Source organism: Hipposideros armiger, unplaced genomic scaffold (assembly GCF_001890085.2).
Source record: "Hipposideros armiger isolate ML-2016 unplaced genomic scaffold, ASM189008v1 scaffold_114, whole genome shotgun sequence".
NCBI classification, from domain to species: domain Eukaryota; kingdom Metazoa; phylum Chordata; class Mammalia; order Chiroptera; family Hipposideridae; genus Hipposideros; species Hipposideros armiger.
The window spans coordinates 760,168-777,242 of record NW_017731464.1 but is presented as its reverse complement, the minus strand read 5'-3'; the positions used below and the strand labels follow the sequence as shown (position 1 = coordinate 777,242).

Below are 17,075 nucleotides of genomic sequence, written 5' to 3'. Positions count from 1 at the left end.
TCCTTGGATTGATTGGGATCTTGCCTATATAATTAGTCACCAGAGCCAGTTTTTCTTTTCCACTGGATATTCTTAGCAAACGTTACAGAATAAAATATGAAAAGGGAACATCAGAAGCTATTCTAGGCAAGTGAGATGTCCTTTCACACTAACGCTATCCAGAGGGGCTTCATGCCCAAGTTCAATTTCATTTCATGTATAAGAATCCCTTAGTTGCATCATCTCTCTTGCACTCTCCACATTCTCAACCAGTTATTTTGCTCTTGAAATAAAAAAAAGACCAAGGAAGAAATGATCCTGGCTAATCAAGGAGAAGGTACTTTCAGAGACTAGAATCCCCTAGTCTCTGTGTGGTTGTGTCTGAAATTGGTCCCTTTGCAGCTCCCTGCTCACTGATATGCACCCTGCAAAAGGCTCCTTCCTGGGGATGGATGCCTCAGAGAATCAGTCTTTGCTGACTGTACCTTTGCTCCTTAACTTACTCACTCTGGTTCGCCGCTGACTATAGTTTTTTCTTTCATTTGGTTCCTGCTCCATCTTTTGCGACCCTTGGGACTTGACCCTTCAGGAAGTCCTTTTGGTTCCCTACCTGTCTGGTACCCTTTTCACATTCAGTCCTACTTCAATTCTTCACCCATTCCTGGCTCCTGAACCTGCCTAAACGGAGGGTTTTAACCTTCAGATGAGGGCTCTGGATGCTCCTTTTGGTCTTTGTTCCTCAGGGGCCTATGCTTGTGACTGTGGCTCCCAGGTAGCTAATTCCCTTGCAGCTAAGGGGGCTTCTATTTTGGCAAACTGAAATATGCCCCAATTCCCTAAATCTATCCTTTGTTGTCACTCTCTGCTGCCCTCCAGCGGCTATCAGTAGGCTGCACTGGTAAGAAATTAGCTCCCAGGCCTGACTTTGCTGCCCTTTCCTTGGCCTGAGAGTGTCCTCTAGTAGGACACTAGAGAGTGTAGTTAATAGAGACGAGATTTGTGTTCATAACCTATTAGGCTTTAATTCAGCCAGCATTACCACAACGATCTCTAATACCACTGCTACTCCCAGGGAAATTCACTGGCAATGACTCTCCTGCTCATTTTCCTAAAGACGTAACTGTCTCAGAAATTCAGGTTCCAGGCTTGTGGGTGGGCATATTCATGCTGTGTGTTGGAGGTAAGGGAGAACCCTCCTGAGGCTTGGCTCGTCGGGAGAAGCAGAGAGTGGTTCAGTGCCTCAGGCCAGCCCAGCAGTGAGCCTCACAGATCCCTAGGTCTATGAGCTAAGTAGAAACTGGCAGGTGGCTTACTATGCTATGCTTACTAACTCTTCACACAAGAGCTGACATTGACTGAAACTCTAGCTTTTGATCTTACACATGTCACTATGAGGCTAGCTAAAGTGATGCTGGCACTGTGCCCACATTAAAAGTTACAGTTGGTAGGAGGGTTGTCACAGACTAGACTCACACTTCTGGAAAAGGTGTCCTTCTGGCACCTACTGGACAGTCTGTTCTATACTCTGGTGGAATCTCGAAGTGGCAGAGTTCTGGTCCCTGTTAAAAAAGGAAGCGCTAGACAACCCTGTTAACCAAACTTTAGGTCACACTTCCCGTTGAATCCAAAACTGTGCCAACATGGGCTGACAGTAAAAAGGGCTGATGATAGCCTGGGAGGCCCATGAGCCAAGGGCCAAACTCAATGTATTATTCATGGGAAAATACATCAAAAACTTGGTGTTTTGTCTCCTGCTACCCCCCAAATGTCCACAACCTGAAGGGCCCTTCATCCACTGCCTGCAGTGCCTGCCATTCATGAGTTAGCATTTTGAGACACACAACTGTTTAAAGGGGAAGGCCCTTAAAGTGCTTCGGAAGCTACCTCTCTGCCAACCAAGCACACCTGTGTAAAGAACCAAGTCTGTCACCTACATGCCTGCTAAGTGGGCAAGCTTCCTCTCTGAGGAAGGGCAAAGCCCCTGAAAAACACAGTGGTGTTTATCTGACCATCCCCCTTCCATTCAAGGACCCAACTGTTCTCTATTTAAATAAAAAAATCATTGAAGGGGCCGGCCGAGTGGTGCGCTGGTTAAGAGTTAGCTTGGGACGCCAGTTCTGGGCAGCAGAGCCCTGGTTTGGATCCCATATGAGGGCCAGTGATGCTGCGCCCTCTACAGCTAAGATGGTGAACAACAGCTCGACCTGGAGCTGGGCTGCTGTGAGTCACCGGCGACGGCATGGGCGGCAGTGGGGCTGCAGTGGGCTGCCGTAATCTACGGCAGTGTCCAACAGCTAGTGTGAGCAGCCGGCAGCCGGCATGAGCTACCAAGAGCTGCCGTGAGCAGCCGTTCAGGGGCTGGCGACCGATCTGCCTCGCCCGGGAAGAGCAAAATGATAATACCAACATGGGCCAGTGAAGTGACATCCTCCACTAGACTGAAGAACAAAAGCACAGCAACCTGTCTGTTCTCCTTCCCCGATTCCCCAACGCTGTTCCCCTTCCCCAATAAAATCTTAAAAAAAAAAATCATTGAGAAGTCTACCTCTGATAGGATGACCATGGTTTCTATGTGGTTAACATCTATTGCTAATACTTATTCCCTCTCCTCTGATTCCCAACGCCCTGTAGCAACTCCTTGACACATGAAGAAATTAGAGCTCTGAGTTGCTACAATGATTTCCATAGTGAGAGGATAATGAAAAGAAAATGGCCTTCCCAACACGCGATGATGCCATTTGGCCCATTAAATATTTGGATCTTTTCCTAGCACTTAAATGACACCTTACTTGATTTCTATACCAAAGAGTTGTGCTCTGCTTGGATATGATTTCAGGAGATCCTGGTCTGGAAAAAATTGATTCTGTGTTAAATTTTTAAAAAAGCCCTGAGCAGAATTTCTGAGCTCACCTCCTTCCTGCTTAAGCGGCTGGTATGAGGTGAGAAAGTCTCGGTAGTTCTAGAACAGACTGTCCTCCAATCAGCCAAGGACATTCAGTAAATCCCAGAATGTGGTACTTATTACTGGCAATTCCTTCTATAAAATTTCCATAATGGCTCTAGATACTGATGTACCAAGCAAGGTAAGAAGACATACCTCGTTTGCAGAAGTTGCAGCGGCATCTCAATAGCTGAAGACCTTATGCACCTGGGCCCATCCTAGTGAATGCTGGTTCAGCCTTGGCTTATATGAGGTCAAAGGTCTAGCTCAGTGGAGTCTATTCTCAAAAATGCTCCTATTTATATTTTCATCAGAACTAGACCCAAAGGTGTTAGCTCTCCCCGGCTTGGGAATAGAAATTATTTGCTGTCAGAGCTTCCTTTGAGGTTAGAGATACCACTCTGAACATTATGGATGTCTGTCAAAACAACCTGAGCAAAACAATTTTATCAATACAACCGGAAAACCCTGCTTTCAAAAACCAAAGGACTATTTTTTGAAGTATTTCAAGTTGACCATGTTATTTATGCCAGGCTGCTGAACCATAGCTAAACGTTCTCTTCTGAAAGCCTGTGTATCAGTGTACGACTTGTCCTTGTCTTGGGGCTCTTTCCAGAAAACTCTGCAGCTGTCCCTAAAACTGACCAATACAACAGCATCAATCCAAAAAATCAAAATCTAGACCAAGTGGCATCCCCTCGAAGCACCACGGCCACCTGAAGAGAGATTTTGGGAAAAGCAGAATAGTAAAAAGGCCTGGTTTTTTTTTTTTACAAGCATGGGCAAACTACACAAAAATGTAAGCTTCTCGAGGGCAGGGACCATGTTTTATTCACTGCACTATGACCATTATACCACTATACCCATTATAACAGTGCTGGGGATAATGATGATGAATGAATGAATGAATGAATGAATGAATATTTTCTGATTAGGGAGGTCTACATCTATATTCAAATGCTTGCTGTGCCCATGTCAAGACATGAACTATGGTCTGCAGGAACTTTTGGTGGCTCAATATCAGCAAAGCAATCTGCGCAGGAGGTCTGATATATTGATTACTACATTCTCCTCTAATCACCAAATGCCTTTGGGATATGATGACTGGATTTCACTTTTGTTTTTGTTTTTGTTTTTAGCTGAGCCATCCTGCTACCTGTTGGCAGCTTAGCAGCAGCTCAGCTTGGGCTGGGCATTGAACTGCTGTTGCTCAGAGCTCAAACTCTTGAGTGAGCTCTTAACCAACTGAGCCACTAGGCCAGCCCTGGATTTCACTTTTGAAATGACATCTACCCACATAGACATACTACTTTGGTGGTGTAGATACATAATGTGCTTTGTGGTTGAAACTATTCCTTCCAACTCCACATCCATATCAGTCATAGGAATGACATCATCCAATTTCATGAGTTATCAAACCGTTTGATTTCTGACTCTGGTGCAGATGGCTCCCAGTTTTACAGGCTATTATTCAAGATTATATACAATCTGAAGGTCAACAAAATATTTCAGTGTAGTACTTGGAGAGCATTTTTAACTGACAGCATTACTGATCCATACACTTCACTACTAGAGGGCTTGCATACCACTATTTTCCTCCAACAAGAATATAGTTTCATAAAAATTTTCCCCTATTACCCTTCCCCACAACTTGTCTTGTCCATGACTAAATTGATAACTGCTCAGTAACTATTTGGGAAAACTACAGGCTACCGCCTCCCAAAAACAAAAACAAAAAACACTCAAGTTACATTCCAGCAGGTTAAGAACCAGTATTAAGAAGTACAGGTAGGAGATGGCTTTCTTCCTGCTAAATACAGCTTAGCAGTTGTGATGAAGACTGAAAGCTGAGGCCTTTTGAGATGTGGGCCTGCCCTATCCCAATCTTGGCCTCCTAGTTAGGGGTTGTTTAGACTGGTCAGGGTGAAACATGAAAAAAGAAATTCTATTAACTATATATCATTTTGGTGTGTGGTGTATCAGATAAAACCAGTTTTTGATATAAATGGGTATTCTACTGAGGCTAAAATATAAGTGATTATTAAGCAAAGTTCAGATTTTTCCACAAGAGCCAACAGGAGTCAAGCAAAGAGGGACTGTTCCTTTTAGTGGGAACATTGTTCATTAAACTCAGGGCAGGGCAAATGAGAAGGGAAGGCAATTTGTTTCAAAAACCAAAATTTTATTGAATAGGATTAAGATAGGATGGGAAATAGGAGAGGTGGTTCTATACAGTTTAGGTTCTTTTTTTTTTTCTTTTTCTTAAGTTATTCTCAGGTTTCCCTACCTGATGCTAACTGAAGGTATTGATTTTACATCAGAATTTGTTCAACATTTCCAAAGAAATATATAATTATTTCTCTTAGGCCCTATAGTTGTTTTTAAGGCAGGTTAAGTGTCTGCAATGGAAATGCACTGTGTTTACTTTAGACTGAAGGTTTAGAAATTGGGGAATAACTGGCCTAGAGGGAATGTCACCAGCTCAATCTAAAAAAAGCTGTAGATATCTTGGGATGGCTTTGCTACATAAGAGTCGTTGCCAACAAACTCCATTCAGGAGATCTGATGCAATGTCACAACCTAGTTCATTCAGCTTTCTAAAAACTTATATCGGAAGTAAATAACAGTTGGGGCCAAGGAACAGAAAATAATATGGTGTAACTAAAGAAAAGAATACACTCAAACCTTTTCCTGTTGATCAAACATGTAAGTTGAACAGCCATAAATTGAATAAATAATATAAATAGTTATCTGGGGAAGTTGAGAGTCCCTCACAATGAATTTGAATAACAGAAATATGAAGTGTTTCAGGGTAGCCCGCAAAAAGCACTGTTTGATGAGGAAAAGTGTAGGACATAAGAAAAAAAAACACCAAAAAGGCCTATAAGGTAGCTGAACAGTAAAAGTAAGGAATCAAGAAGAAAAATTAAGAAATGAAGGTTTATACAAATTAGCCTAATACTTAAAAAAGGAAAGACAGTCCAGATCCTGGTTAAGTCAACACACACACACACACACACACACACACACACACACACACACTTACTTTTAAACAAAACTTAAAAATATATATTTTTATTAAAAAATATAGCTAACATACATTATATCAATTTCAGGTGTACACCATAGTTATTCAACATTTATATGCCTAACGAAGTGATCACCATAAGTCCAGCAATCATCTGACACCATACTATGCTATGATAGTATTTTGACTATATTCCCCTGCTGTATGTTACATCCCTATAACTTATTTGTTGTATACCTGGAACTTTGAACCTCTTATTGCCCCTCATCTTTCCCTCTTTTTTAATTTTTCAATTACAGTTGATATTCATTATTTTATATTAATTTCAGGTGTACAGCACAGTGGTTAGATATTTGTATAATTTAAGAAGTGATCCCCCTGCCTAGTCTAGTACCCACCTAGCACTATACATAGTTATTGCCACATTATTGATTATATTCCCTATACTTTACATCCCCACAACTATTTTGTAACTACCAATTTGTACTTCTTAATCCCTTCGACTTTTTCACCCTGTCTCCCAACTCCATCTATCACCCAGATAAATCTAGTACCCATCTACACCATACATAATTATTACAATATTATTGATTATATTCCTTCTGCCATCCACTATATCCCCATGACTACTTTGTAACAACCAATTTGTACTTCTTAATCCCTTCCCCTTCTTTCACCCAACCCCCCTCCCATCTGGCAACTATCAAAATGTTCTCAGTATCTATGAGTTTGTTCTGTTTTGTTTGTTTTTTTATTTTGTTCTTTAGATTCCACATATAAGCGAAATCACATTGCATCTGTCTTTCTCTGTCTGACAGACTTCACTCAGCACAATACCCTCCAGGTCCCTCCATGCTATCATAGGTGTTAAGAAACCATTCCTTTCCATCTCTGAGCAATAGTCCATTTATATATATACCACCTCCTCTTTATCCATTCTTCCATCAACATACAGCCAGGCTGCTTCCACATATTGACCATTGCAAGCAATGCTGCAATGAACAAATGGATGCACATGTCCCCTCGAAGTAGCATTTGGATTTCTTCAGATAAATACCCTGAAGTGGTATTACTGGGTCCTTCTTTGCTCTTGCTATAGCATTTGTTTTAAAGTCTATATTGTCTGGCATTAGTATTGTTACTCCAGCTTTTTTTGTTTTTTTTTTCATTTCCATTTTCATGAAATATCTTTTTCCATCCCTTTACTTTCAGTTTTTATGTGCCTTTTGATCTGAAGTGAGTCTCCTGTAAGCAGCATATGTAAGGGTCCTGTCTTCTTATCCATTCAGTCACCCTATCTTTTGATTGGAGCATTTAATCCACTTACATTTAAAATAAATGCTGACAGATATTTAGTTATTGCCATTTTATTATTCATATTTTTTATCTACATTTATTTATTTATTTTTCATTTTAAAAAGTGCCTCTAAGATTGTAATTCTGGTTTGGTGGTAATGAGCTCCTTTAGCTTTTTCTTGTCTGGGAAGCTCTTTGTCTCTCCTTCAATTCTAAATGATAACCTTGCTGGGTAGAGTATTCTTGTTGGTAGGTCCTTGCTTTTCATCACTTTGACTATTTCAGGCCAATCCCTTCTGGCCAACAAAAGTTTCTGTTGAGAAATAAGCTGACAGTCTTATGGGAGCTCCCTTTTAGGTAACTAACTGCTTTTCTCTTGCTACTGTTAAAATTCCTTCCCTCTTTGTCTTCAACCTTTGGTATTTTAATTATTATGTGTCTTGGTGTTGGCCTCTTTGGGTTCATCTTGTTTGGACTTTCTGCGCTTCCTGGGCTTTTATGTCTATTTCCTTTGCCAGGTTATGGAAGTTTTCCATCATTATTTCTTCAAATAGGTTCTCAATCCCTTGCTTTCTCTCTTGTCCTCTGGTACCCCTATGATGTGAATGTTAGTATGCTTGATGTTGTCGCAGAGGTCTATTAAACTATTCTTGTCATTTTCTTTTTAATGTTCTTTTTTCTTTTTGATGTTCAGATTGGATGTTTTCTGCTACCTTGTCTTCCAAAGCAATGACTTGATCCTCTGCTTCATCTAGTCTGCTGGTGATTCTTTTTAGCTCATTCTTCATTTCAGTTACTGCATTCCTCACTTCTGTTTTTGTTTTTTTTTTAATGGTTTCTATGTCTTTTTTTTAATGCTTTTTATCTCTGTTTAAGTTCTCACTAAGTTCCTTGAGTACCCTTATAACCAGTGTTTTAACTCTGTCTCTGGTTGGTTGCTAGTTTCTATTTTGTTTAGTTTTTTTTCTGGATTTTTCTGCTGTTCTTTCATTCGGGGATGCATTTCTTTTCCCCCCTCATTTTGGCTGCCTCTCTGTGTTTGTTTCTATGTATGAGGTAGATCTGTTTTGTCTCCTAGTCTTGCCAGGTGCCCTTATGCAGTAGGTGCCCTGTGCATCCCAGGAGCACAGTCTCCCTGGTCACCTATGCCAGGTGCTCCAGGAATGTCCCTTGTGTAGGTTCTATGTGCCCTCCTGTTGGTAGTTGAGCCTTGATTGCTGTTGGCACGTCAGTGGGAGACACTGACCCTCTGGCTGATGGCTGTGGGGTTTGGCCACATCCACAGCTTACAGGCTACTGTGCAGGGGGCTTAGTCCATGGAGTGGGATTCGCCCCAGTGGGCTCTGGTGCCTGTTGAGATCACCCTTTGGGTGTGCCACTTGTGGAGCTAACTGGGTGGTGCTCTGCTGTGGTCTGAAGCAAACCTCCAAGTATGTTGGTTCTGGGGTCTCTTGGGAGGGGCTCCAGTGCAGGCCCAGGTCACCCATTGCTTGTGACTGTCCAGGGATTACCTGGTAGGAGCTACAAAGCAATCCACATTTGGTCGCTGCCTGTGCTGGACCTTGAGGCACATGGGAGAGGCCACCAGGCAAACCCAGGGTGGCTGCCACCAGTTCCACATCTGGGGTAGCTATGCAAAAAACCAGGTCTCTCCAAATGCTCTTGCCAGCTACCAGCTTCTGTATGGTTCAGTTACTGATAAAGCCTCCTGTAGTAGGGAGTTGGGTGTGGCAGGGTCTCAGTGAGTCACCAGATTGGAGCTAACAGAGCTCACCAGGCCAATCAGATTCAGATTTAGCCATGGGTATGGGGGAGGGCTTCAACACAGAAAAGATGGCACCCGCCTGCCAGCTGCATAGGAGGAAAACCCCACACAGGGAAATTGCAACTGTTCCTCCAGTCCTCACTCAGGAGCCACACAACTCAGTCTTTCCCTGTATATCTCTGATGCTCCTGGAGTCACTGTCCCTCTGCTGGAGCCCAAGGTAAGTGCCTGAGAGCAAGTGAGTCTGAGTGGGCCCTTTAAGAGGATGTCTGGGTTTCCCTCAGCCTTCTGTCCCACCCGGATGGTTGGAATCCTCTGTTTTTCACAGCCAAATGTTGTGGGGGCTTCTTTTCCCGGCACCAGCACTCTAGGCTGGGGAGCCTAATGTGGGGCTGGTGTCCCTCGCTCCTCTGGGGGAACCTCTGTGGTCAAGGTATTCCTCCTGATTCTCAACCACCACATGGAGGTTCGGGGCCTGTAGGTTCCATGTCTCCACCCATCCTACCAGTTTCGATGTGGTTTCTTCTTTATATCCTTAGTTATAAAACTTCTGTTCAGCTAGACTTCAGATGGTTCTCCATGTTGATGGTCCTATATTTTAGTTGTAATTTTAATGTGTTCATGGGATGCAGCAAGCACTGTATTGACCTAGTCCACCATCTTGGATCTCCCTCTAAACAAAACTTAAAGCTGGCTACCTTCTGCCCATCAAACACCTAACTTTCTTTCAGTTTAACTCTACCTTTTCCATGAAATACTTTATAACTACTCAGGTCTACACAGACCTCTCCATTTCATGGCCTCTTTTTGTACTGATACATACAATCTTGCTCCTGACTTGCATTGTTAATTTTGCATCATTTATATAAAAGTCTTATATCCCAACTAGAGTGTAAATTGGAATTTATTTCCCCATTCCTTGAATTTGGGCTGGCCTTGTGACTAGCTCTAGCCAACAGAATAGGTTTGTTAGTTCCAAGTGTAGGCCTCAAGGGGTTGCACATTTCCTCTTGCTCTCTTGGAGCCCTGCCAAGATGCCATGTGACTAAGCCTGGGTTAGGCTGCTCGTGGATGAGAGTTGGTCTAGCTAAGGTGTACCTGACCAGGCAGTCCTTAGCCAATCTAGCAAACTGACCTCAAAGCCTGAGGGAGCTCACTTGAACCTACTGTAAATTGATAATCTGTACAAACTTGAGCTAAATAAATGGTTGTTGGCTTAAGCCAATACATTTTGGAACGATCTGTCATGTAGCAAAAGTTGGAGAAATAATTGAAACATACACCACAGCTTTCTCATACCAATGGAATACTAATCACAGTGTGCCTTATATTAGAGTTAAGTATTTGCAATCACCTCTTTGCTCCTGCAGGTCAGAGACTCTGTTACATTCATTTGTGTATTTCCACAGCATCTAGGTTGTGCTCTATTCATAGTAGGCACTTAGAGTTTGATAAACTGAAATAAAAAATCACCTGAAGCTCAAATTCTGGTTGGTGTTCATCAGTATCACCTGCTGAATGTTTAACAACACACGAAAAATACAAACCATAGTACTGTTAGAGAATCAAATAACTACTGAGAATCTACTATTAGCCTTGCATTATAATTCCGAATTATGAACCTTTTAGGCCAGCAAGTATTAGGAGCTGGAGTGTACATGTCACTTCAAGGTAGTTAATAAATGGGCCCGTAAGCTGTGCTCCTCAACATGTAGCATTAACCCAATTTTGGATTTTGATAGAAATATACACATATATTTAATATGTGAAGTTGTACTTCAATCCTGCTTTTATGAACTTGGAAATATAGAAACTAGTATATAGTGGCAAAGAAGGAGATTTTGTTTTGTCCTGTCTAATTCACATTATTATTAACAGCCAGTTTTCTAAACCCAGAAATCTGACAAATGAGGTATGTATGTAAATTTACTATAACTTTGAAGTGCTATACAAATGTAAATAAAAAGCTTATATACTCAAAATGTCATTTTACTCTTTTCCTTAAGAAGCAGGAAAATTAGAATAGACAGGACAGGTGAAAAAGGATGCATAGTTTTGCTACCCACATCCAATTTGCTTCTTAATAAAATTTTATAGCTTTTAAATGACACTCTACTATTACACTCTATAGAGAGATGATTTCATCATTTATTCCATGTTTTGAATATTTTTAATATTATCATCCAGTTGATAGTGTCTGACACACTCTAAAGCAAATGAACATGAAAGCATGATCAGAATGAATGTGCTCAAACCAACGAGGCAAATATACTCCATGGCAGTGAAAGGATATCCTTGCTTCACTGAGCTGAGGACAAACCCTCTTCCTGTAAGGGTGTGCACCCTGTAACCTGCCTTAACTTTAATTCCTTCCTTTAAGTTCTGCCATTCCTGTTTATTATTAGCTTTCACTTATAAACGGCATAATGGTTATATCAGCTAATAAGGAAGATAAGTGAATCAGAACCTAAGAGGTTTTATTTAGGTAGGCTAAATAAATAAGACTGATAAAAAAAAACTGTGTTGTTAATAATATTCCTCAAAGAAAAACATAGACCAAGGGGCATAAAGTCTCCAATTCTGGTCCATAAAAATCAAACATATAAGCACCAAATGAGGAATGGTTAACAATGCTACATTTGAAAAGGACTCAATTACTAGCAGATAGGAAGCCAATAAATGAGGATAAAAAGTCTGTCCCCCAAACTGGGGCTTGTTAATAAAAACATAGTCAAATGGTCAAAGTTCAGTGAGAGATTTTAGTCAACCTAAGAAATATCCTGGTCATAATCAGATTGTGCTAAGTTGGACCTTGTTGCTTTGGGCCAGTGAGATCTCCTCAAGGAGGATATTTGCACACAGTTTGGGGTGCCGTACCAGGATTCAGGATCAAACTAAAGGTTACACGACATGACTTTTACGATTAGCCCCAAGCACCAAAATTCCATAACTCTATTTTAGGATTATGAAGAGTACATGCAAAACACACATATTCAAGGACATTTAATCATGTCTCATTTCAGGTCAAGTTACCTCCTTGAGATATATACTCCCAGGCTTTGTATTTATAGTTCGAACATCTCTATAGTTCAGAAGAAGTCTCCTTTGAAAAAGATGCTCACGTTAAATAAGTTATGAGAATGACTAAGATGAACTGCAAAGAGATCCATATTTTCAGCACGGGGTGTGGAAGGATAATTTTTCTCACAATAATTCGACTTACCCGAGGCCTATTAATAATGAGCTACAGCTCGAGAGCTAGGAAAGTATTTCAAATGACCTAAGTTTAAAAAATTTAAGCTGCTTTAATAGAGACAGACATAAATAGAAATTAGGTGAAAGATTCAATAGGAAAAGCCATGGTCTTTCATTATTAGTAGAATGTTCAAGGTCTACTGGGTTCTACCGCTAAAACATCATAAAAGGACCTGGAGAACAGAAATGTAATAGAAATTAGGAACTTAAGCATCAACAGCAGTGCTCGCTGACCACTCCCATGTACTGGAGCATTCGTCCCGGCTCAGAGTCATCTTACTTTGGCTGTGCTTTCTAAGTTATTCCCTTCGTTAACATTTTCTGTGAACACTAGTTGCTTTCCATAGGAGCGAAACCACCAACTACAAAGCATGATCACACTTCCTTCTGATGAACAGTGAGAAGGGAAACATTTTTTCCTTGGATGTGTTTCTCCAATGAAATTCAATTTCTGCTTTCCAAGAAAAGCCAATTGGCTCAGAAGTTTCTGAGAAGAAACAGGGGAGACTGTCCAACAGATCCACTCCACAAAACCCTAAAACAAAATCCCGATCTTTCAGCCTTACATCCGCCAAGGGGTTAAAACCTGAATGTCTCAGTTGAGTTGCTGAATCCACAGGTGGAAGGGCTTAAGTGCAGAAAGACATACTCAGCTCCATTTGTGACCATGCTGGGAAAGCCTTTATGTGGAAGAGAACCCCCACCTCGGCCCCCAAATATTAAGTTGACACACGTTTCTGGGACGCGGCCTGAATCCTCAAACTTTGGCGGATCTATAGAGACACAATTTTCTGTTTTCTGCTTAACAGGGCTTTCCAGAATTGTCATCAGATGACAGATTATACCACCCATCCACACGGATTCAGGGGTAGCTCAGGCCATCCATTATGGGTTAAAAGCTGTTCCAGCATGAATCGAGTCACAGTGGTAAGGAGGCTACTGATACAAGGGGTCCTACAGCTTTAAGAAATACCCTGGGCATCTAAAAGTTTTCAGAATGCAAACTATGTCAGCTCTGAAAACAAGAGGCACTGCATCATTATGGCAGGAGAAACAAAGCCAGCCCCCTTTTTAAAACAGACCAAAAAAAAGATTGTTTTAATAGGAGAGAAGCATCAGTCATTGATGCTTACTTCATTCACACTTTCTATCCAACCCCATCCATCTTCAGAGTGAAGAGATGACAGAGCCCAGTTAACTTTCTCCCTCTGTAGGCCCCCGCGCATCCTGCGCCTCTATACCCAAACCCACCAAGGCCTACCAACCCACCATTTCAGTCTGCAGGCAACAGTCCTATAGAGTGCCTCTTTCTATCTGATGGGCTTGCAAAGTTCAGGTATGCCTAAGGACAGGCTTTCATCGTATTACTTTAATAGGGTTGCCTGTCCAGTTAGCATGACTGGTCCAGGCCTTTTGCTAATCATCTTCTAAAACGACCACTTAGTCACTCATGGCTGACAGCATTCCACAAAGGAGGGGATGGGAAGACCTAAGGCAACCGAAAAAAGCCAACACGCCAAACCAACAATCCAGAATGTAAAATATTTCATTTTTTCTTAAAAGCTGCTGCCCTCATTATCGGCAAACAAAAGTTCTCCAGGCAGGCAGGCTCTGCATCAGTGCACCTGCTTAGCATTGGTTTGCTGAGTTATCTTTCTGCTGTGTCTGCAGAAGGCAACTATAGCACAATGGGTCACATCACTTGAGGGTCACTTGAGTCCCTCTACTCTCTGGGTCCCTCCTCCCACCTCCTGCCTTCCCTTCTACCCACAAAACCTTTAACTCCACCATAGCTAAGGATCCCAGATAGCTAAATAAAAGAGGTGGCCTCAAACACAGAGAAAAACCCTTAGGTCTCCAGTGTGAATCGCCAATGCCAATCCCCCTCCCCTCCCCTTTTCCTTAAGACCTGATGGTCTTCAGTCACACATCTTAAAAGAAAAACAAAAAACAAAAACACAAAGACTTACTTGTCTCAAGTCGATGAAGGCCAACTGCAGCGTGTCCTCCTGGAACCCAGGCACCGGGCCGGATCTGGCAAACTCTGTGGGAAAGAAAAGAGGATAAAAAGCGCCTTTAACTAACCATGGACAGGGAGATTGGCAGACGGATGACAGGGAAGACAAGAGAGGCTGGGGGAGAGGAGGACCAAGCTTCTAAGGAGTCATGTCTCTCTCCCTTCAGCTTCTTTGTCTGCCCTTCAAAATTCGTGTCATCAAAACACCATTAATTCCAGCATCCTGACAGCAAGGAAACTGTACTAATTCGACCTGAAATTTATTCCCATGAGCCGCGCTGGGCTTCAGAGTATTTGTTTTGTGAATGGACAAACAACTTGCAGAGGAGGAGGGAGTGGGGGAGAGAAAAAAGTTTTTCCTCTCAACACAATAAAATCTTCAGCTGTGAAACTCTTTTCAGTTCCGAAAGCTATTTATATTTTAGATCGCTGAAGGAATTTTCTAATTTCACGCCTGTCACCTCATTCCCCAAGCATTTATCAAAAAATATTCCCTGCCACATCATTAATTATTCCCTCACTGATTATGTGTATTATCTCATGAGTGCATTATTGCCAACACACACACACACACACACACACACACACACACACACACACACGCGCGCACACACCAGCGGCAGAGGCTGCCCCAATCCAGTGCTTGGCTCTTGAGCAAAGGAGTGTTTGCAAATATGAAAAGACCCATCTACATAAATCTGACTACAGAAACTTAGGGAACATTTGCATGTCTCTCCTTCTAGGGTGTTCTTTCTTCTTGACTTCTACTTCTGTTCCACTTTCAAAAATTCTTTTTCTCTTCCCTCTACCCCAATGTAGTCTTAGGTCAAGGAGGCCATATGAATGAGAATGCTAATTGCAATTTACAGTAGCACCTTGGGTATATGCCCAGTTTATGACTCTGGCTTCTACATCATTAACAAGATGATAACTGCACAGGGCTATAGGGACAAATACTAGTAACAGTTAAGAATGTCAAGTTTTATTGTCCCTAAGTCCTGCTTATTATGAAATCAAAATGTCTTGTGTAAGCTCCCCCTCTCCCCCAACACACACACAGCAAATTCAAAAATCGGACAGTTACTATGTCTTGAATTCTCTCTGTGAAGCCAAAGTGTGATGGACGTTTAACATCAATTCACTATTTACCTCAAAAACGATTCGAGTAACTGCTCAAAGCAAATACGAAAAGTAATGTTTTCTTTCAACTATATTTTCTCCTAGGAATGAATTTAAGAAATTATAGAGAGTTGGTATCATATTTTTCTTCTGAAATTAAATAAAATCCATTAAGATATTTGGAAAATTACTTCAAACAACTAGTAGCTGAATAGATTCAAATGATGATTTGTGAACAATGATAGGAATTTCTTTTTTAAAAACATATTTTCCACCTACGGGGCTTCTTAGACATAATAGGTTTTCATAAAAACCTTGCCCCACTTTAAAAAATGCTAACAAGCTACATGCAAGAATTATGGACACAGTGTGTGAAGTGAAATTTAAAACAATTTGTTAAACTAAAATATAGCATAAATGTATCATACAACTGTACACTAAAAGATTTTTATGTTAGACATTTTAAATCAAAATGACTCATGAATGAAGGACATAAACTATATAGCACGATTAGCATCACTAAGTGTCTATTTGCTTTGAAACGAAAATTCAAATGCCATTTATAAATTAATTCTATCATATGGATAGCCCAAGTGATTAAAGTTTTAAAAGAGTAAAACCCTAAAACTGTACAAATACTTGATGAGAGCTCTGCTAATAGGAAGCTTGACATAATCCATCCTTCATATCCTACAATAGCCTTTATCTGTGATAACCTTGTATACAGCAGCTATTTAAGTCAGATGCGCAACTTCCCCGTACTGTGTTCCTGTAGAAAGCAGTTCTCTGAATTATAGGCACAGCCACTGTCTCTGACAGCCTTGATTGTCGGGTGGTCAGCTTAAATAAGCGTCCCATGCCCCATGGTTTCATCCAGGGTTGGTCGGTGATCACTACTACTCCTGCCTGACTCAAGGCTATGCTGCATCATTTGAAATACTGCAGTCCTGTCCGTAGGAACCCTATTTGACTCAAAACGCTGCTACTAGCAAGGTGTGCTGCAGCCTCCACAAGTCCAACTCAACAGAATTACATGGTTTGAGAGCTGGCTACACATTCTTGAGTCTCCTCATTGGGCATGCTCCCTGGGGCTGACAGACAGAGGATGCTGATGAACCACTCAGAATCTGGATATGATGTATATTTGGTTCTCAGACTCTCACTTTATAGACTGCATTTTTATGACACACTGAATCTTCTAGGTTGCCAGACGCCATAGTGGCCTTTTAGACTTGATTTTCCTTTTATAAATCAGGGAATCAAAGAATGAAAACTGCATCAAGGTATGACAAAGTGAAGAAATTCATGTTCATGTATAGCTTATGGAAATGTGCAATTATGATATATTGAGCTTCATATTTATATTTTTTTCTCATTGTTTTATGTAATTCTTGTCTTCCCATGTAGACAGTAAACTCCTTAAGGATAAGGACCATGTCACAGATCCTTACAAGTATTCAAAATAGTAAATGTTCAGCAAATACATATATATTAAGTAAATAAGTTACAAAACCAGCAAGATTCATTAATCACACATAATCCTCGCTACCAGTGAAAATCTCTGCGTTGCACTAGGTCAGGTGTCCTCAACAGGAATGTCAATAAGCAGGCTTTAGGAATTTAGAAGCTGCCTAAAATTGGGTGCAGAATGATTGAGGGGATGGGCTTCAAGCTT

The 17,075-nt window shown here is 41.2% G+C and overlaps 1 protein-coding gene across 2 annotated transcripts in view; it reads right to left on the bottom strand.

Moving 5' to 3' along the window:
* Nucleotides 1-17,075, bottom strand: part of EXOC6B (exocyst complex component 6B) — a 629,444-nt gene that overhangs the window by 149,769 nt on the left and 462,600 nt on the right. For both annotated transcript variants that reach the window (XM_019647639.1, XM_019647640.1), the window contains exon 20: nt 14,235-14,308. In XM_019647639.1, the coding sequence (XP_019503184.1) occupies nt 14,235-14,308 (74 nt within the window). The remainder of the gene's footprint in view (nt 1-14,234; nt 14,309-17,075) is intronic.